The 22515-nt window shown below is 39.2% G+C and overlaps 1 protein-coding gene across 2 annotated transcripts; it reads right to left on the bottom strand.

The window, feature by feature from the left end:
* Positions 1 to 241: 241 nt before the first annotated feature.
* Positions 242 to 18794, bottom strand: MATN4 (matrilin 4). Of its 2 annotated transcripts, none has more exons than XM_087720830.1 (9): positions 18320 to 18794; positions 17416 to 17538; positions 16137 to 16259; positions 13862 to 13984; positions 11716 to 11838; positions 8940 to 9353; positions 2820 to 2972; positions 1909 to 2013; positions 242 to 1487 (listed from the first exon to the last, which is right to left on the bottom strand). In XM_087720830.1, the coding sequence occupies exons 1-9, from the start codon at positions 18792 to 18794 to the stop codon at positions 1429 to 1431; spliced, it is 1698 nt and encodes a 565-aa protein (XP_087576956.1). In that variant the 3' UTR covers positions 242 to 1428. The 2 variants fall into 2 exon arrangements, with proteins under 2 accessions (XP_087576956.1, XP_087576955.1); XM_087720829.1 differs by lacking the exon at positions 16137 to 16259 and adding an exon at positions 14346 to 14468.
* Between the last annotated feature and the right edge of the window lie 3721 nt (positions 18795 to 22515).

The raw sequence follows: 22515 nt of genomic DNA, 5'->3' as shown, positions 1-22515 counted from the left end.
CAATCTTCTATAGAACAGGAGACCAGCATGTTTGTGTCCACATGGATGCATCTGTGTTCATGAGGAAGGGATTTGATTTTTGTTTTTATTTTTTTGCTGAAGTAAGGATGTCCTTTTTGCTAACCCCGAAACTTTTGCTCAGCTTATTTATATATGTAAAATAATTGGAGGGAAGGGAAAGAGAATTATCCAAATATAAATTATTTTCACATATTTCTAATAGAAAGAAGATAGAAAGAAGTAAGAAATCAATAACAAGTTTATTTATCAGGATAAAATTTGCATATAATAAAAAGACATTTAGAAAAAAATATTACCCCTGCCCTCTCTTAGAAATAAAGGTACATACATATATGCAGACACATATAGAATGTTTAAAAGAATTCACTGATTTTTTAAAAAGGGAAATCATGATAAATTCTTCAGCACTTCTATCAAAGTCAGGGTGCTCCTAGGAAATGTCCCAATGAGACTTTTTTGTTCATTTTTTGAACCAACTCATTTTAATTGATGATTTAAATAAAGATCTACTTTCAAAAGCAAGGACTTTGAGACAGAATGTTTTATTCAAGCCTCCCCCCTGCCCTGCGTACTTCCAGGTGTGTTCAAACTACAAGATGCTAACTGGGAATTCTGGGAATTGTAGTATCAACAAATATAGAATCTTCCTGGCTAAGAAAAGCTGTTTATTAGGAAGAGTCTGAAGAGTCAGCTGTTCACAATGAAAAATAGAAAACTATCAATAGTTATAGCAATAGCACGTATGTACCGCTTCACAGAGCTTTACAGCCCTCTCTAAGCGGTTTACAGAGTCAGCATATTGCCCCCAACAATCTGGGTCCTCATTTTACCCACCCTGTAAGGATGGAAGGCTGAGTCAACCTTGAGCCTGGTGAGATTCGATCTGCCAAACTGCTGGTAGCCGGTGATCAGCAGAAGTAGCCTGCAGTACTGCACTCTAACCACTGCGCCACCGCGACATATTCTTTTGTTTGGGAACATTAGACAGTGATGCTGTCTCTTCTGAAAATATAATTTAGCAAGGAAGGAATTTCTTGCTTCCTGCTCCTATTTCGCAATTCGAGAGTTCTGGGTTCAAATTCCTTTTTAAAAAATATATATCAATAATTACTGAATAATCCCAGCAGCTCTTGAAGACACTATACATGTCACTTCCTTTTCCTTCTCTGAAATGTCCACCTACCAAAAGTCAATCAGTTTCATTCGTGTTCCATCTCAACTACTCATCTTTACCAAAAAGGGGAAAAAATGTAAAAAAAATAATAATTATAATTTAAACAATCTGGAGGAAAAAAGAGTCCCATTAAAGATCCTGAGCAGATAACCATTGCAACCACTCTTGATATGCCAAGGATGAAGTACAAGAAATTTCTTTGCCCAAAATGTAGGGTCTCTTTTTCATGACAATCACTTTTTGTTGGCAATCTGGTTTTCCAAATGATCGAGTCTGGCCATCATCTGAGCAAGTGCTTGCATTAAGGAAGCCAAAACAAGAAATAATGTGAAGATACACTGAAATGTTGAATGGCAGGGAACATATCCCACCTGCATGTCAGGCGATCCTTTTTCCCCCCTTCCTTACATTTCCTCAAAGTGCAAATACATCAATGTAAGCACTCAACTATATTCAATCCCTTATCCACTGAACCTTTACTTTTTACTTGCTGTGTTAGTTCCTAGAAATTTAGCATACATTTTGTACTTTGATTAAATAGTTTATTGAACAGTTCCCTAAATCTTCGTTGTTTTTAAATACTCAAAGACATTCAAAATAAAAAGTTCACATTTTGCTAAAAGGATAGATTTAAACATTTTTCCTATTTAATTTAAATTTTCCCTATCTCTTCAATCACACATTCTGTGCAAGTTACACTATTTAAAGGATATTTTTATTGGTGAGGTCTTGTAGGATTTCAATAGTGTTTGTCTGGAACTGTACGAGAGCTGCACATTCACATGGGCTACGGATTTCAGTTGTTCCTGTGCCCTCCTCTGAAATACCACAAAATTCATTAGAAACATAGAAATTCAATCCTCTATGCATGAACCCGAGGCCCAACACCCTAGGACAATCTTAAATAAATTGCCCATTTTAGAGGGTTCACACATAATAATAATAAGCTTAGATTTATTGTAACCATGGTCTTCTTCAACCATAAGCCTAATAACTCATAGTTTAAAACCCATAAGATGTTGTGCTTATTTAAGGACTCTGAAATACATTTAATGATGACTATTTTTGTTTGTATATTTATACAGTATGTGTAATAAGACTTGCCCAAGGCTATAATTATGGTGTGAAGCAAATTTGATAAACAATTCTTAGCTGTTTCAGATTACAACATCATTTTGTAAGTAACCTGGATCCTGAGTGATAGTTAGGACAAGATATAAACCAGGGGTGTCAAACTTGATTTCACTGAAGGCCGTATCAGGGTTGTGTTTGACTTCAGGGGGTGGGGGCTGTGGCCAGCTTAATGTCACTCATATCAGGGGCACCTGTGGTGGCCTGAGTGCTCTGGCAGCAAAAATGGGCTCATAAGCTCCATTATTGGCTGTGATTGCCTCCTGCAACCCTTGCCAGCGGGAATAAAACCTCGGGGGGGGGGGGCATGGGCTGGTCCTTTGCTGTTTCCAGGGTGGCCCCATGGGCCAGATCTAAGCACCCCATGGGCCAGATCTGGCCTGCGGTCCTTGAGTTTGACACCCCTGATATAAACCAAGATGTAAAATGGACAAGCTACCCCTGTGTTTTATTGGAACATCTCATCTAAATGCTTGAAGCTGTAATATCTTACCTGGGCAGATATTGAGTTTGAGATTGTCAACTATATGAGTCATGGTATTGAAATCTGCTGAATATGAAAAATGTTGCTCCACTGGTTCAGAAGCAATTTCCCTCAGCTCTTCCTCAACAGCTTTACCAACGCCAACTGCAAACATGGTGATTCCTGCAAATCCATCAACATAAGAATAAATTTCAAGTTACGAAGCTAGGCAAAGAATGGCAACCTGATTCTTCAAGCTACAGTCAACCATTAATTCTGTTTATACAGCCACTGGAACAAAGAGATAAATAAAATCAAGTTTCCTTCTCACAACACTTAGGAAGAAATAGAAAATTAAGTTTTGCATACATGAGTGATATAGGTAAGTCTACCCACTTTGCACTCTCAGCTCACAATCTCTACTAACATCTTCCTTCCAAAATGCTGGCTGTTCCAATAATCAAAACTCAAAAGACTTTAGAGGATTCAAGCAGCTGTATTTGATGGGATTTTGGACCATCTTAGGACAATTACTCCTATCCATGACATGAAGATCTTGACTGGATTATCTTAAAAACTGATGACAGGTGAAATATTGTACTATTGAAGGCACCATAATAGATTCTTGGATTGCAGTTGCTTTAACTTGTGGTTTAGATCAGTGTTTTTCAACCACTGTGCCGCGGCACACTAGTGTGCCGTGACATAGTGTAAGGTGTGCCGTGGGAAAATTACTTTATATATAGTCAATATAGGCACAGAGTTAAATTTTTTTAACATTTTCTAATGGTGGTGTGCCTCGTGATTTTTTTCATGAAAAAAGTGTGCCTTTGCACAAAAAAGGTTGAAAAACACTGGTTTAGATGGTGTTCTGACCTAGGCTTCCCAAGAGCATGAGGAAAACTCCTTGTCTTGACAAAAAACCCTTTTATTAATTTACTGTGAATTCTGCTCCTTCACCTCCAGCAAAGTCTTTCAAGGAGGATTTACAGTCACAGACCTTATCTGACTTGGAGAGCTGCCAGGTCGATATCTGCAAAACTTGGCAAGGAGTCTCAGAGAGTCACGAGCTAATTAATCAAACTAATTGTCTCCTGCAAACTCCACTCCCCTTTATTTTCTGTGGGAGGGGCCATTCATCATCCACGTGTGGCCTTACTCCCAAGTCGACCCCTGTTCTTTAGCTGTTCCCTTCATCTGGCAACTCTGTGCATGCACACAATGGGAACAGGCTCCAGCTGTTCATCTGCCTCATTGATGTCTGACTATGAAGGCATCTAATAACTGGCGTATGGTTTTGGCCCCCTCTCTGCCTCTGACACAGAGCCCTCATCAGAGTGTTCCCCAGACTCCAGGACTGGCCCATATTCTTCCCCAACCTCCTCACTGTCCGAATCTGCTGCCAGCTCCACTGGCCACTGGCGGATGGAAATGGGAGCTCCTTCACATTATCTAGATCACTAATTTTTCATGAACTAGCTAAATTTTGCTAAGTATAGAGAAATGGCATCTTCTTCAAACATGTTTTAATATTGTCTTGTGGAAGCCAAGCCAGATTTTAAAATATTTTAATCTTCCCCAGCTACCACCCCAGTGTGAATGGGATTGAAAATTGGGGATTTGCCTATTAATGCCATTGTACCAGTAGTGAATTCCGGATCCCGTTGCAACTGGTACGCTGCAACGGGGCTGGGCGTCCACCACGTGCATGCGCATAGCACGCGCACAGCATGCACATGCGTACCCACCACCCATGATGCTCCAGCTGCTCAGCGGAGCATCGCACAGGCACCGTACACGCCGTGCATGTGCGTGAATGCCCCGATCGGCTCAAATAGAGGTAAGGAGAGCGGGCAGGTGGGCCCTCCGGAGCACCGTATCGAAATGGTACCTGGTGCTCCCAGCAGGCACCGGTATGCCCGTATCGGGGCGTACCCGTCATATCCCACCACTGCTTTGTACCCCTTGTCTTCTGGCAGAGAGGTGATTCAGATACTATTAGAATCATTCCCTTTTACAGTGCTGTACAAGTGTTGCAACTCAAATATCAGAAAGAGTTCAAAATGTTTTTCCGCCATTGTTTTTTCTTTAACAAATAAGCAACCAAAACCCTGATAAATATTACCCTGCAGGGCAAAACAATGTACAAAAATGCATTTAAGCACATTTAACTTTATATATACATGCATATATTGCAATATGCATACATGCATATATTCTAAGTGGATTATAAACACATGCTGGTACCTTTAAATTGAAGCATTTGTGTGAATGTTTATTTTAAACTGCACCTTAATAGGTAAATGGGATGAAGAGATGAGAAAAATGCGGACACATATACCTCATTTTTCAGAAATTATATCTTTGCTTGCTTGTTTGTTACTTATATCAAACTAGTAAAGAAGGCTTAGAGGAGCTCATTATGAATCTAAAAATAGTGAAAATCTTGGCTTAATAGCAATAGCACTTAGAAGTCTACTGTACATATCACTTCACAGGGCTTTACAGCCCTTTCTAAGCGGTTTACAGAGTCAGCATATTGCCCCTAACAGTCTGGGTTCTCATTTTACCTTGCTTGGAAGGATGGAAGGCTGTGTTATGTTAAATATTAAGACAATGCTAATATCAACTACCATGCTTAATGAATTCACTGCTAACAAAGAATAGAAGATAGTAAATAATGTTATTTCCTTTGATTTAGGAATAGATAAAGATGTAAAGAAAGAAAGATAACAACAAATTGGATAGTCAAATTATAGATTTGGAAATAGTTGCTAAGAGTACCATGGAAACACTAATAAATCAGGTCTGGACCAAATAAAGGCTAATTGTTTCCTTGAGTCCTAATTTGCAAGGAGAAATTCCTACATTGGATATAGAATGCAAACACTTGATGTGTTGGAAAACTTAACAATGTTTGCAAGATTGAGGGGAATAACATGGTGGAGATATATCTCTTAAACATCCATGGAAAAGCTGCAAATTGTCACTGAAGCAAAACAATATAGGTGTTATTTATACTTACAGGTTGTCCTCAACTTACAACCAACTGCTTAGGATTCTAAAGCAAGCAGACATCTACATTGAAGAGCAGCAATATGGACACGGAACATAAAAAGCATGAATATGGGAAAGCTAAAAAGTCAAATGTGGACTAACTACACATGGACATATTAGGCATCAGTGAATTGAAATAGAGTTCAGGGTATGAAAAGCAAAGAAGGATAGTATCGCTTTCATAGTCAGGATGGATATAGCAAAGACCGGGCTTGGGTATATTACAATCTGTAGCTGAACAATATCAATTAGACTTCATGAACAATCCTTCAATATGAAGATTAACTAGGTCTCTTCTTCAATCCCTGATCAGAGTAGGCTGGTGGCTTTTGTAGTTTAGTAATTGCAGGATCCAGTCTGGTCCCAGTGACTGACTCAGATTGGATCCTGCTACATTATCCAGGGACACACATATTTGCCTTCGTTCATATCACGTACAATTTGAAACTGACAGAACAAGATGTGTTGCTTGTGGTTAAAGACAGCTGAAAACAGCAGGAAGGAAAATGTAGATGGACTGTGCAGCATAGCAAACAGAAATGAAGCAAAGAATGTTTTATCAATCCAACAACTTTTTAATTGCTAACATAATTTCCAAACAACCAAAATGACACATACATTCAGATGGGTGCCCACATATTAAATTGACTTTTATTCATACAAGGAGGTTTTTTTAAAAAAAGCCTAGTAATAGCAGCAAAGCCACTCTGAGTTAGCCTGAGATAAGATGGGTGGCCAATAAAGTTTACAAATAAATAATATAGCCAGGCTCTTATGTACTATAGAACAGCTTTTGGCTGTTGTTTGCCACCTGAGATTATGTCTGTGAGACAGGCAGCCATATAAATTATTTAAATGAACAAATAAGTGTATATCTACAAAGAGCTGAGTCATGTATACAATGATCTTCCCCATGAGACTCTGAAAATGAAAGTTAGACAAATAGAAGGAGTATTGACACTTTTAAACTTTGGAGAAGTCTCCTGGGAATGCAAGCCCAATAAAATGAATAAATGGATCACAGAACAAATCAATGCAGAATTCTCACTCAAGATACAAATCACCAGACTCAAATTATCATATTTTGGACATAGGCAAAGAGCCAGCTCTTTTGAGAAATTTCTGTTCACTTTGTCACACTTAATGCATTTGGCCATTCTTGGGGGAAAAGCAAGGGCAGAAAGTCTGGATCAGCTTCAGTGAGACATAAGGCATTCAAATCCAAAAATAACACTGGCAATGGACAAAATATTTTTTTTCTTAGTTCTGGGTTCAGTTTGCAAAACATGAGCAGTCTATCTGTTTCATCACTTGGAATTTTAATAACTGCCAAGAAAGCAGTATCAGTATCTTAGGTTTTTCTTTTTTTCTTTTTACATACTATTAATCTGAAACTCTTATACATTTTTCCTTTGGCAATAACAGAAGGAAATTAGAGAATTGACTAATTAGTCACAAACACCTGGCTCAAAAGAGATGGAAGCCACATAAGGAAACTCCATTAATGTGAACATAGTTAATAATTGTTACGTTTAAAGGAATAAAATAGGAGGAGGTATCTGAGAATCTCGCTTGGCCTAGACCAGGATTGAAAACTTGTTGGAATAGAATAATAGAGATGAAAGATACCTTGGAGGTCTTCTAGTCCAACCCCCTGCTTAGGAAGAAAAACCTACACCACTTCTGACAAATGGGTTATCCAATCTCTTCTTTAAAACTTCCAGTGTTGGAGCATTTACAATTTCTGGAGGAAAGTTGTACCACTAATTAATTGTATTTAACTCCCATCATCCCTGATCATGGTGAATGAGGAACTAGAGTCCAACAGCTTCCAGCTGTTGCATTCCACCCCATGCCCAGCTGGACAATCTAGTTCTAAAATAATGGCAACGTCCTATTTTCCATTTCAAATATAAAAAAGCTTGTCTGAATTTATATAATTGAGTCTTTCATTACTTGATGCTCTCTAGATATGTTGTGCACCTCTCATAAATTTCAGCTGGAATGCTGGGTAGGATTTTTGAGAGTTAGACATCTGGAAGACCATATGGAAACACTGTGAGATCAGTAAGTTGCTAATTATTTTATTAAGTCCTGACATTGGAAGCTGCATATAAATTATTCTGCCACTGGATAAATGATCAATGTGCTATGCAAAGCTTTCAAGAAATACTTTAGTTTGAAGGCCTAATGCATCATTTCTCAGCTCTTCTGGAGATGATAGGAATTCCATTCAACAGTTCCTATAGTTGGAAGAGCAATGGAACTGCACTGCTTCTGTGGCACAAAGCACCTCAATGACGTGAAACCAAACCACTTCACACAAGTTTAGTGATCAAGCTGTTGTTCAAAAGAAAGCTATAATTTAGTATATCTCTGTCATGTGTTATAGCAAAGTGTGTCCATTTGGGAGGTGTTCTCAAGGATTAAACCAGTTCAGAGCCCTTTATTATATTATCTATATCACTAACATCTATGCAATTATGAATAATAGTGTTGGAATCAATTAAACACATTGTAAACATAGAAAGAGCTGACGTGTTATAGAGTTTAAAGTACCGCACTATGATAGGGCAGATCCAAGCAAAATTATACCATCAATCATGGAAACTCAAGGGTTTACTATGGGCAATCATTCTTTTGCAGCTCAACGTCTCTTGCAAGGTTGTTGATGTGAAGGAAAATTGGACAAAAGAATCAGAATTAGAAGAACAGAGTTGGAAGGGACCTTGGAGGTCTTCTAGTCCAACCTCCTATTCAAGCTCAAGGAAACACTATACTATTCCAGACAAATGGCTGATCATCTTAAAAGCCTCAGTGATGGAGCACCTACAACATCTGAAGGCAAACTGTTCCACTGGTTAATTGCTCTCACTGTTAGGAAATTTAAAATTTTAATTTAATGTTAAAATTGTTATTAATTTATTAATTTAAAAATAAATGTGTTTTTTAAAAAAAATATTAATTTAAAATTTAATTTCTTAAAAATCTACTTAAAATTTTAAAAATTAATTTAATTTAAAATTAGAGAGCACTATATATAGGCTACCTTCAACAATGCAAATATATAACACTTTCCATTAATTGCCTTACCTGATTCTTTGGCTTTTCTAGCCCATTCTGAGATGTCATCCTGAGAGCGTCCATCCGTAAAGACCAGGCCAATCCTGGGAATATTCTGAGAAAGAGGACGGGCACCTTCTGCCTCAGAGAAGCTGTGTTCCACCATGTGCTTGAGGGCCAGGCCAGTCATGGTGCCCTTTTCCATGTACTGCACTCTTTGAACAGCTTCCTTAACTTCATCCGCTGTGGTGAATTGATCGAGTGGGAATTCAGTGCGCACCCGGCTAGAATACTGAACCAGTCCCACATGGGTGCCTTGAGGGGACACGTCCAGAAAATCCACTATCTGGTTGACAAATTGTTTCACCAGCTCAAAATTCTGGGGCCGGACACTCTTAGAGCCATCGATGACCATCACCAAGTCAATGTGCCCAGCCTTGCACTCTATTGCCCAGGGGAGAAAAAAAGTTGAGATGAGGCTGTTTTGATTTTGACTTCAAGAAAAAAAAAGAAAAACAGGCAAGTCCCTGTCAGCAAGGGTGGGCTGCTGAGGGCTCAGATGGGTTCGGAAGATACTCTAGCTAGGATTCTGCCCAGTTCGGCAAACCCCCAAATGCCACCTCTGGCTGGCCATGCCCGCCACAGCTCTATCACCTCGCCCCATCCTTTCCCTTCCAAGAGTCTCCACGTGGCCCACTCATCATGCCAGGTAAGTGCAGGGCCCACACAGAGGTTCAAGAAGCAGGGAAAACAGGCCTACCAGAAGTTCCAGAAGTCCAGAAACAGGCTTGTTTCCAGCCTGTAGTCCTTGACTTACAATCCTACATTTAGCTACTGTTTAAAGCTACAATGGCACTGAAAAAGGTGCCTTACAACCAGTCCTTGCTCTTAAAATTGACACAGCATCCCCATGGTCATATGTTCAAGACCTTGGCAACTAGCATGTATAATAGCATGCATGACTGTTGCAATGTCCTGGGATCATGTGATCACAATTTGCAACCTTTCCTGTTGGCTTCTGACAAAAAGTCAATGGGAAAAGCTGAATTCCACTTAATGATCACACAATCCACAATAACTGTACTGACTTGCTTAAAAAATGCAAAAAAAGAAGTTGAAAAACCAGCCATGACTCTCTTACCAATTGCCTTGCTTACCAACAGAATTTCTGGTCCCAATTGTGCAGTGGTGGGTTCCTAACCATTTTGCTACCAGTTCGCTGAGCGTGTGCCAGACATGTGCTGGGCACGTGTGCAATTGAGCTAAAATTAGTCAGAAAAAAAGGAAAACAGCTGAGGAGCGGCAATTCAAGCTGCTGCCCCAGATCAGCTGGGCTTTGGAAGCTGGAATGAAGGTAAGCATAACCCTGGGGTGGGCAGGCAGGCCCACTTTTAAAAACAACAGAGAACTGGTTCACTCTCTGTTTGAAGGCAGCACTACCGGTTCAGGAGAATCGGTCCAAACCAGTAGGAACCCACCTCTGCAATTGTGACCGTAAATTAAGGACCATCTGTATTATTGCTTCTGAACCTTTTGTGTGTTTCTTTGTCATAGAAGACATGGCTGTTCCTTTACCTACTCATTGAATATCAGAGTAGGGATGAAGCAATGGTTCAAATTCACCTTTCTGGAAGTAATTTAGCTACCACAGAGTACAGGCTTCTCAGTTAACCAGGCAAGTTCCCATATGCCAATAGGATTCAGACCACTACAATCCAATCAGAACATGCAAAGCCAAAATAGTCAAGTCAGTTCCTCTGTTACTCACAGAGGTGGCTAAATAAAAAGGAATCCAAATACACAGAATCACTACTGGCATAACTTAAATCAGATTCTCTGCATTACTGGAATTTTGTCTGACTTTCTTTCAGACACTAGCTCATATTAGATCAAACTTTGTTTTTCCTAATAACCCTTTGGGGTTGCATGGGAACCATATCTAACTCTAGCCAAGGCTGATATATTGAATATGTTTATACATCAAAATCTTTGCATGCCTGTTCATTGAATTGTACCCCAAGCTTTCTGCTAGATTATAGGGGAATCAAGCAGTTCTTTCATTCTTTCACCACAAATCCTAAAAGCATTTCTCAATCTAATGCATTTTTGTCTTCTTCAAATCCATGGTGCTTACTCTGGGACATCCAATAAGCTCCAGAAAGTAATATAACTCTCATGATGACTTTAAGTTTTTAACAAATCATTTATGATTTGGTATGCTGGCCTAAAATGTCTCCAAGGATCAGAAACACATCTCTGAATTCAGTTCAGAAAAAAATAGGTAAAGGTAAAGGTTCCCCTCGCATATATGTGCTAGTCGTTCCCGACTCTAGGGGACGGTGCTCAACTCTGTTTCAAAGTCGAAGAGCCAGCACTGTCCGAAGACGTCTCAGTGGTCATGTGGCCGGCATGACTAAATGCCAAAGGCACACAAAACGCTGTTACCTTCCCACCAAAGGTGGTTCTTATTTTTCTACTTGCATTTTTACATGCTTTCGAACTGCTAGGTTGGAAGAAGCTGGGACAAGTAATGGGAGCTCACTCCATTACGCAGTGCTAGGGATTTGAATCACCAAACTGCCGATCTTCTGATCGACAAGCTCAGCGTCTTAGCCACTGAGCCACCCTTACTCAGTAAAAATACCCACTAGCAAAAGTGATGGCGCTTATTCAAAATGCCACTCTTTGTTGTCTGCTTCTTCTCTGGAATAATCTCTATGGCTACTTTTCATGAGATGCTTAGCTGGGAAAAATACCCAATACATTGGAGGAGCCTTTTATCAATCACAAAGACCTTGATACTCACTGTTACATGTCTTCTTATCTGCCTGCAGTTGCTGGCCTTCTGGACAGACACAATGGTAAGAGCCAGGCTTACTGAGACATTTAAATTCACATCCATGCTCTACAGTATTGCAGAGATCAGTGGCTGAAATACCAATAAGAAGCATGTCATGTATCACTCAGAAAATATATTTTGCCAAATAGGGTAACCTTTATATGTGTCAAAATACAGTTGGCTTCCTCCATAGTCAGAATGGAAATAGCTGTATTATGACTGAATGGTGACTTGTGCAGTACTGTAATAAATAGAATATTGTTTTTATTGTTGTTAGCCCTGGTTTTCTCAAATATCTTCAGAAATAAGCATGAGTATGTCTTTAACAAATATCCAGGTTGGTTCACCTAAATGTATAGGGACCATGTGTCCTTTATTATAAAAGATATCCTTTATTTCAGAAAGTTGTCCTTTAAATTTGTTTAATTACTTATTTTCCCAGTTTGCTCTTGAATATTCCTTTGTAAAGCAAAGTTATAAACATAAACAATTATTTTTTCTTATCGTTTTGAACTGTTTTCAGTTTCAGATCTTTTTTTTCCAAATTTATCCTTTTTATTATTTTTTTTCAAAAAAGTGGAATCACTGTATCTATAGGTAATGCTGAAATATCATATCCTTAAGAGGATGGTAAGAAACACCCCATTCAAGTCTCATTGTACAAAAGTATTCCCTACATTTTATTTATTTTACAAAGCACCATAACATCTACTCAGGCAACTTAGGGCAGAATGTATGATATAACATAATCATTGCAACACAACCACCACTACCCACCAAAATCATACTGAAAATATACATGATAAAATACTCTACCCATCAATTTAACTCTGAAAACTTGTTTAAATAGCAAGGGGAGAGGAGAGGGGAGAGGAGAGGGGAGGAGAGGGGAAGCTTTTCTAGGAAAAGTTGGGCTGCCGTAGAAAAGACCTGCCTTGTAGCCCATCAACCCTTCATCTCTAATAGAAACAGGCCCTCTCTCAGCCAACTCAAAGGATGGACAGAATCATTCTGAGAAAGACAGTTCCTAATAGAACCTGAATCACAACAGAGAGCTTTATGAGTAATTATTGGCATTTTGAACCTGGCCCAGAAGCTTATCGGCAAACAGTGCAGGTATTATTCTTGTGTTCAGGTATTATTCTGAATAGCAGGTTTCATCAGCTAACATAGTCATTCCATTCTGGAGCAGTTTCAGCTTCTGAACTGCCTTCAAAAGTAGCATCAAGTAAAGCACACTGCAACAGTCCAAATATTTGGTGGTAAGGATATGATTCAATGCTTCCGGGAGGACATAAGTGGCATACCAGCAAAATATGGGTAAACATATAGCCGTAGCTTCTATCTGCAGTTTCAGGAGAAGGATTACCCCACCTCAGGTAATCCTGGAACCAAAATTTCTTAAAAACCCAGAATTTTAAGACAGACAGTATATCCAGCTTGCTAAGGCTTGTTTCTTTCCACCCAGTCCATCAGAGGCTCCAGACATTGGTTCAAGATTTCCACAACATCTCTGGCTAGGCATGGAATGGTGGTATACCACTCAACACCATCAACCTATTGATGATACCTCTCATGAAACCAAAGGATTATTTCTAACAGGGATTTTTTATAGATGAAATATTAAATATATGAACAACATATTTCTCAACGTTTCACAATACTCCAAACTTTTAAAGAGCACGTTTTGTATTGCAGTCATTCATTATTAATCCAGAGCCATGATGGCATGCATGCTACAGGTGGCATGTAGGACCTGCTCTGCTGTCATGCAAGCCGTCACTATAGTTCTGCTCCACTGTGCATCTGCACATGCCTCCCACCCGCGGCCAGCTAGTTTTTGGGTCTCTGCCATGCATGTGCAGTGGCCGGGGGGGGGAGCGCGGGTGGGTTACGGCATGCACCGGAGTTGTGCACATGCAGGGGTTCACATGTGCATGTGGTGGCACATGGGGACATGCATGAATTGTATTATGCGCACGCTTTCGGCACACAGCTACAAAAAGGTTACCCATCACTGATCTACTGTAGAGCATTAGAATCATATTCATAACTCAAGTGGATGACTATTTGCACAACTCTAAAGCCACAGCCAGCCATATATAAAATGTACCTTGGCATGTTTTGCCATCTGCCTGCAAAGTGAAGCCATCGCGACATCGGCAATAATATCCATTGACTATATTAACACAGTCATGCTGGCAACTGTGGTTGTTGAAATTGCAGAAATTGATCACTGAAAGAAGAAAGAAACCATTAGAGGACCTCACCACATGTGCAATAAAACAACTGCATTGTTGATTTTAACACAATGGCTGGACTCAACATCCAGCATTTGCTGCAAACATTTGCCTTCCTGCAAGAGGGCTCTATTTCCTTTACATCAAACAACACTGGCATAAAATACAGAAGAGTATATTTAATACAGTGCGGAAATCTTGAGATGTCCCAGACATTGTTGAACTACGATAACCACCTCCCTTTCCTTGGCCAGCAGGGTTGAGGTTCCTGGGAATTCTAGTTCAACAACATCAAAGGGCCCACAGATTCTCCTTATTTCTCTCTATAGCTGCTGAAGCAATACAGATTTTACTCACTGCTACAGGTCTTCTTGTCTTGGTTAAGCTGGTAGCCCGTACGGCAACGGCAAATGAAGGTGCCTTGTGAATTAACACACTGGTGCTCACAGCCATGTCTCTCATTAGCACAAGCATCAATGACTGCAGGAGTAAAACAGAATTCAGAGTTTGAACTTCAGTGGAAAAACCCAGAGGAGTGTTTCCTACTGGGAATGCTAACAGAGAACCCAATCTCAGTTTTGCAAAAAGAGGGGAAAAATGCCTTCAATATAAATATATGTTCTAGTTTATTACTTTTGCATTAGCTACAAGCATTTATTTCTGTCTATAAGCAGCACTTCGGACTCTCCCTTTGCTATTTCCATTAACAAAGAACTCACAGACAGGCAGCATCAGATAAAATTTCCAGATGATACAGCTTCTGATTTTTTTCTTGTATGACTCAGCAATTTTGTAAAACCAGTTCCCTCCACTGACACCTGTCTCTGAACCACAGGCTTTTTAAAAAAAAAAAAAAGTCTAGAGTCTAGTTTGTTTAACTAGCTAGAAGATACTGTACATACATGAGCACTGATTTCTTTGAACACTATGTTGGGTACCATAACTAATATATAATCAATAACTATTAATTGTGTGTGTGCATCAGTGGTGGGTTCTTACCGATTCAGACCAGTTTGGCCAAAATAGTAATGGTTTGGCTGCCTGGGTCGCTGGAACCGACAGTGACCGAGACATGCCACACCCCCAAACCGGTTCTCAACTTGTTTTTGTCTTCTGTGGATGCCCAGAACAATTTTTATTGTACTGTGCATGAGTGCACAGCACACATCAAACACGCCCGAGTTTCAACAACAGCTGAAGAATGGTTATTTCTCCCTATAGCTGCGGAAGCAATACAAATTTTACTCACTGCTACAGGTCTTCTTGTCCTGGTTAAGCTGGTAGCCCGTCCGGCAACGGCAAGTGAAGGTACCTTGTGAATTAACACACTGGTGCTCACAGCCATGTCTCTCATTAGCACAAGCATCAATGACTGCAGGAGTAAAACAGAATTCAGAGTTTGAACTTCAGAGGAAAAACCCAGAGGAATGTTTCCTACTGGGAAAGCTAACAGAGAACCCAATCCCAGTTTTGCAAAAAGAGGAAAAAATGCCTTCAATACAAATATATGTTCTAGTTTATTACTTTCGCATTAGCTACAAGCATTTATTTCTGTCTATAAGCAGCACTTCTGACTCTCCCTTTGCTATTTCCCTTAACAAAGAACTCACAGACAGGCAGCATCAGATAAAATTTCCAAATGATACAGCTTCTGATTTTTTTCTTGTACAACTCAGCAATTTTGTAAAACCAGTTCCCTCCACTGACACCTGTCTCTGAACCACAGGTTTTTTTTAAAAAAAAAAAACCAAAATAGTCTAGAGTCTAGTTTGTTTAACTAGCTAGAAGATACTGTACATACATGAACACTGATTTCTTTGAATACTATGTTGGGTACCATAACTAATATATAATCAATAACTATTAATTTTGTGTGTGCATCATTGGTGGGTTCCTACCAGTTCGGACCGGTTTAGCCGAAACAGTAATGGTTTAACGGCCTGGGTTGCTGGAACCGGCAGTGACCGAGAGCTGCCACACCCCCAAACCGGTTCTCAACTTGTTTTTGGCTTCTGTGGATGCCCAGAACAATTTTTATTGTACTGTGCATGAGTGTGCAGCACACATCAAGCACGCCCAATTTTCAACAACAGCTGAAGAATGGTTATTTCTCCCTATAGCTGCTGAAGCAATACAGATTTTACTCACTGCTACAGGTCTTCTTGTCTTGGTTAAGCTGGTAGCCCGTACGGCAACGGCAAGTGAAGGTACCTTGTGAATTAACACACTGGTGCTCACAGCCATGTCTCTCATTAGCACAAGCATCAATGACTGCAGGAGTAAAACAGAATTCAGAGTTTGAACTTCAGAGGAAAAACCCAGAGGAGTGTTTCCTACTGGGAAAGCTAACAGAGAACCCAATCCCAGTTTTGCAAAAGGAGAAAAAATGCCTTTGATACAGATATATGCTCTAGTTTATTACTTTCGCATTAGCTACAAGCATTTATTTCTGTCTATAAGCAGCACTTCTGACTCTCCCTTTGCTATTTCCCTTAACAAAAACTCACAGACATGCAGCATCAGATAAAATTTCCAGATGATACAGCATGAGCACTGATTTCTTTGAACACTATGTTGGGTACCATAACTAATATACAATCAATAACTATTAATTGTGTGTGAGAGTGTATCAGTAGTGGGTTCCTACAGTTGGGACCGGTTTGGCCGAACCACTAATGGTTTGGTGGCCTGGGATGCTGGAACAGGTAGTGACTCAGACCTGTCACGCCCCCGAACCGGTTCTCAACTTGTTTTCGACTTCTGCACATGCACAGAACAATTTTTATTGTACTGTGCATGCATATGCAGCACACATCAAGCGCGCTCGCACACTGCATGCCTATGAGCAAACCACTAGTAGTGGCTGCGTGAACCTACCCCTGGTGTGTATGTGTGTGTGTGTGTGTGTGTTTGTGTGTGTGTATGTATGTGTATGTATGTATATGTATGTATGTGTATGTATGTATGTATATGTATGTATGTATATGTATGTATGTGTATGTATGTATATGTATGTATGTATATGTATGTATGTCTATGTATGTATATGTATGTATATGTATGTATATGTATGTATATGTATGTTTGTATGTATGTGCGTATGCATGCACGCACATACACACTTCTGGGGGGCCCAGCAGATTATCATTTGCATCAGTAATCATCTATCTCATCCTGTTATGACCACTAAATCACTTGATTGTCTAGGTATTTTTAATTAAAAATGCAAAAAGGGAGCTAGCATGCTGTAGAGTATCAACACCCATAATCAATGGATCTCACAGCCATTATGATTAAACAAAAATGGCAAACAAAAAGCAGAATAATAGTTAAATGTTTTTCTTCAGTGCAGAAAAACAACTTTGTGACTATTTACAACATGGTTTCAAAATTTCACCCATCAGTTAAATAAATCTATTACTCTTACTTGAGCATGTTTTTCCATCTGTGTTAAGTTTGTATCCTGGTTTACACTGGCAATAAAAGGAGCTTGGGATACTGACACAAGTGTGCTGGCAGCCATGATCAAGTTCTGTGCACATATCAACACCTGGAAGAAGTAAGTTTACATATTGAGAAGGAAAGATGTGCTGGGAACAGTAATATTGTTAAAGTAGCAGAGCTCCTGTGGAAGCATGTGGCTCCATCTAAATTTCTTTCTCTTTAGCTGGAAATTTGAATAGAAAAGATCCTTTAGCAGTATTTCTCAGCCTTGGCCATTCTGCAACGTGGGGGGTGGGGTGGGGTTGACAACTCCCAGAATTCCCCAGCCAACATGGAATAGTAGAAATGAAGCAATAACCACAACACAAAAATAGTAATGGAAATAATCCCCACTGCCTACATTACTTATATACAGTACATATTTCTGGAATAAGTTATTTGAAAACAAGAACGGCTGCTGAAAATGTGGATTTTTGAGATATTTAATCAGTGCATATGCCCACTTTGAAGATCACAAACACCTCAAAAGGGGTGTTTAAATAAATAAATATAAATAAAATAAATAAATATTTGTGTTACTGTACTATAGGACATACTTTATTTTTGAAGAGTTTGAGTGAAAAACCTTCACAAGAGTTTACTTCTGAGTGTAAACAGTCTGTTTCCAGCATTTTGGGAAATGTTTGAAATAGAGCTGTTTTTCAACTGGAAATATTTTCAGAATACTCAAAACAGATGGACCCACATTTGAAACACCACTTGAACACTTGGGATTTCAAATTTAAAGAAGCTTCCACATTCAAAAAGATTTGCCCACCCATGGTACGGAGAAGGAAAACAAGAAGGATAAAAATCAGTCTCAATGCAAGCTTTATTCCTTTACTCACCGCATAACTTGTCCTGGAACTGCTTGCCAAACTGTTGGATGAGATCAAAGGACTCCACCAAGAAGACATGTTCCTCCAGTGGAGGGGAGGCCATGGCCCTCAAAGAGTTCATATCTGCCCGCTGAACACCCACAGCATAAATCTCAATGCCAGTAGCTCGTGCCTGAGCAGCCACTTCAGTGACACGGTCCTGGGGCCGCCCGTCAGTTACAATCACAGCCACGCGAGGGATATTCTTGTGAAGTGGCCGGGCCCCGTTCTGTATGGTAAAAGCCACATTCATGGCGTATTGAATGGCCAAGCCTGTCATGGTGCCTTGAGCCAAGGGGACAATGCTATTGATGGCCGTCTCCATTTCTTCCCTGGTGAAGAAAGACTTGAGAGAGAAGACGTTCTGGACTTGGCTGGAGTACTGAATCACCCCGACCCGTGTGGCGTTTGGCCCTACATCCAAATTATGGATGATGTCAATCATGAAGCGCCGCATGGTCTCAAACTCATAGGGACGGACACTACGTGAGCTGTCGATCACAAAGACAATATCCAATGCACGAGTTTTACATTTAGTTTCTGGAGGAGGAAAAAAAGATAAAATTGGCTTAATCATCATACAGTATATACCTTGAAAAAGATATTCCTTCATTAATTAAGATTGTATTTAGGCTTTTTAAGTGTATCAACTAAAGAACATAATTGATATAGGGCGCAAGTATACACACACACACAATGCACACACACAAACACACACACACAGAGATACAAATTGTAAAGATCTCTAAAACAAAATTATAGATTTGCTACTCCAGGTAAAATACCTTTAAATCAGGGGTGAAATCCAGCAGGTTCCGACAGGTTCTGGAGAACCGGTAGCGGAAATTTTGAGTAATTTGGAGAACCGGTAGCAGAAATTTTAAGTAGTTCAGAGAACTGGTGGCGGAAATTTTAAGTAGTTCAGAGAACAGTCAAATGCCACCTCTGGCTGGTCTCAGAGTGAGGTGGGAACGGAGATTTTGCAGTACCCTTCCCCTGCCATGCCCACCAAGCCACGCCCACCAAGCCCACATGACGCCCATCAAGCCCACATCTCACCCTCTGAGCCACACCCACAGAACTGGTAGCAAAAAAAATTGAATTTCACCACTGCCTTAAATGGAAAGTAACAGTGCAATTCATTCTTCCATTTGATAAATAAACACTATCTTTTAGAAAATGGCAGGCAATTTAATGCACAAATGTATTTAAACTTCACTTGCTATCAAAACTCAACATCAACAAGGTCAATTGGCAATGGCAATGAGAGTTCTACTCAAAATCATTATGAGGTGCCGGATTGCCTTTTCTGGTGTTAACATATCTTGACCACAAAGTTGCTATTATTCATTGAAAAAAGATTGAGAAAAATGTAGATGAATATTACTTTTTTGGTTTTGCTTGCATATAATCTACTCTAGCAAAAAAATAAAATTAGAAGAGCCACTATTAGACATCAACGTTTTAGAACTGCCTCATACATTACATTTTAACCCACACTTTTTTTTTAATTGCATGGAGTGTATATAAAAAATTAGGGCTTGTTAGGATGCTTTGATCCAAAAGGCATGAAACTGACTCGCTAATTCAAGGTCAACTGTTTTAGTCAATGGCCCCTTTTCCAAATGTTTCCACTAATTATTGTGCCAATTTCACTGTATATGTATATGGAAGTTAGTCCAACGTAAACATACTGATTAAACATGTGTTAGGCTACACTCTTAATTTGAAATTCTTCCACTACCTCAATTTGTTTATTTAAAATACTTCCGTGATTTCTACCTTAAAATTTCAGTAATGACATGGGGAACTTTAATAATAGAAGATTAGGGATACTGAATCTCTATTCAAACAGGATAGACATAGTATAAATCAGGGCTATAAAACTCACGGCTCAACAGGCGGATGGGTCATGCACTGGCCACGCCCACACCCAGTTTAGCAAAGGGGGAAAAAGTTGTGATATGTCACGTGATGCTACCATGACAATGTGAGTTGACACCCCTGGTATAGATACTGAACTAGTGAGAAAAGCCTTATATGACTTCCTATACAGTATATACACTACAGCACTATGTTACTGCATAGTGTGCAGGGGGGGAAAACCCCTCACCAACCTATAAGAAAGGATAAATGAGAAATAGGATCTAGTTCAAATGTAATTATTACTTTTTCAAATTTAATAATCGATGTTTTTCTGGTCAGAAATTCAGATTGTACCTTATGAGATACATTTGAATAGTGGTATGTAACAAATCTTCCCTCTTAAATGAGTGATCAGTTGAAAAAAAGTACCTTTTTGCCAGTTAATTTTGATTGTCAGCTGAATGATACATTGATTGATGTAACCAGAGAGATAGATTTTGCCTAGGACTATCGGTCCCCAACCTAGATCTTCAGGTCTTCCAACAGTGATTGAATCTACCTTGCTGTTCGACTGTCAATTGTTAGATTTATCTTGAATTTTAATTCAGGTTTCATTTTTAAAAAAACCCAAAATTAGCTGGTACTTACCTAAGAGTTTGGGACGACCTTCCATCATGGTGAAGGCAAGCATTAAAAAGGGTATAACATACAGCAGCTTCATCATTTTTTTTTCAAGATGATAGGATCTCAGCAAAAAATCTAAAGTGAAAAAAGAAAATGTATCTATTCATTTAACCAGATTTTTAGAGTGTCTTCTCACAAGACTGACAAAAATATCTGATAATGTAGTAGAGTCATGTTAATTTGGGTGTGGGTGTATGTGTGACTCCAGTCAACTAACTGGCCTAATCCTTGCTATTTTCTTTGCATGATTTCAGAAGTGGTTTGTGGCTAAGTATAACTGGCTCAAGATCACTCAGCTGGCCTTGTACCTAAGGTGACACTAGAACTCACAGTCTCCTGATTTCTAGTTTGGTGCCCTATTCACTGTACTAGCTCTCTATGCTAATATATGACAACAAAAAAATCAGGAGTTTACCGTGTTTCCCTGAAAATAAGACAGGGCCTTATTTTCTTTTGACCCCCCAGAATAAGCACTTGGCCTTATTTTTGGGGAGTCTTATTATTTTTTAGGTGCAGGAGGCAGAGAGCGTAGTCACCTCATGGTTGCTACTGTGTTGCAATATTTTGGGGGATGGCTGATTTTTGGGGGAGGGCTTATTTTAGCACATGCGCTCAAAAGCCTGATTGGGCTTATTATCTGGGGAGGTCCGTTTTTCAGGGAAACAGGGTAGTAGAACCATTTCAAACTAATACATTTTATTACAAGACATATGCTTTTTGTAAACCATAAGTTCATCCAATGAAAAGAGTGGTTAGATTGATGTACGACCTAAATTAGGTAATTGGGGAGGGAGAAAAAGACCAAAAGGCTATGCAGGTGGAGTTTACATGTGAGACTGATTGCCAGTATCTTACAGATTAATAATTGTAATGTATTAAAAATCTATTGTGTTTGTTGAGATCGTCTGAGGTTGCCTGAAGCCTTTTGGTGCACGTGAGTTCAACAACCTCTCACAGTGGAATTAGGTAAGCCTTTTAATAAAGTGTATTAGTCACCAGAATTCTTTGATATGTTTTTTTATCTGATAAAATTTTATAATATTACTTTCATATCCAGTTGTTTATAAATGTTTTTTGAAGGTTAGCCATCTAGCTTGAAATCTCAATATAGATAACATGGTTTGAAAGTAAAAGATCATTTTAAAGTTGGTTATTCAGTGGTAAACTACTGAGTATATATATATATATATATATATATATAGCTCTTACTCTTAAGTTACTTTGTTCCAAATTATACAGAGTTCTGAGAGTCTAAAGCAGTGCTTCAATTCTTTGGGGAATATAAGGCAAGTGCCCATGTAATTTCAGCAGTTGTGTAAATGTTGGTATTAAAAATACCAAGTTACTGTTGAAACTATTCTTAATGTAAAAGCAGTCATCCCAAAGGGTGGTTTCGTGGTCTTCCTCCTGCTATATTATATTAAAATTCTTCATCATCTAGCAAAACAAGAGAACATTGTGGCTTTCTAATGGAGAGCCCAGCTGCATATTAATGAACTTCATTTCAGTATATAAGCCAGAATAATTTATTGAAATAAAATATTCCTTTCCCCCAAACTCTTCTCTCTATTACTGTTTTGTGCAACATGCCAAAATATACATTTCAGACTAGTATG

This window comes from Thamnophis sirtalis, unplaced genomic scaffold, assembly GCF_051295495.1.
Source record: "Thamnophis sirtalis isolate CommonGarterSnake01/CBP01778 unplaced genomic scaffold, rThaSir2_p1.2 scaffold_7, whole genome shotgun sequence".
Lineage (NCBI taxonomy): Eukaryota > Metazoa > Chordata > Lepidosauria > Squamata > Natricidae > Thamnophis > Thamnophis sirtalis.
The sequence above is the reverse complement of the archived record's forward strand: the minus strand, read 5'-3'. Positions and strand labels throughout refer to the sequence as shown.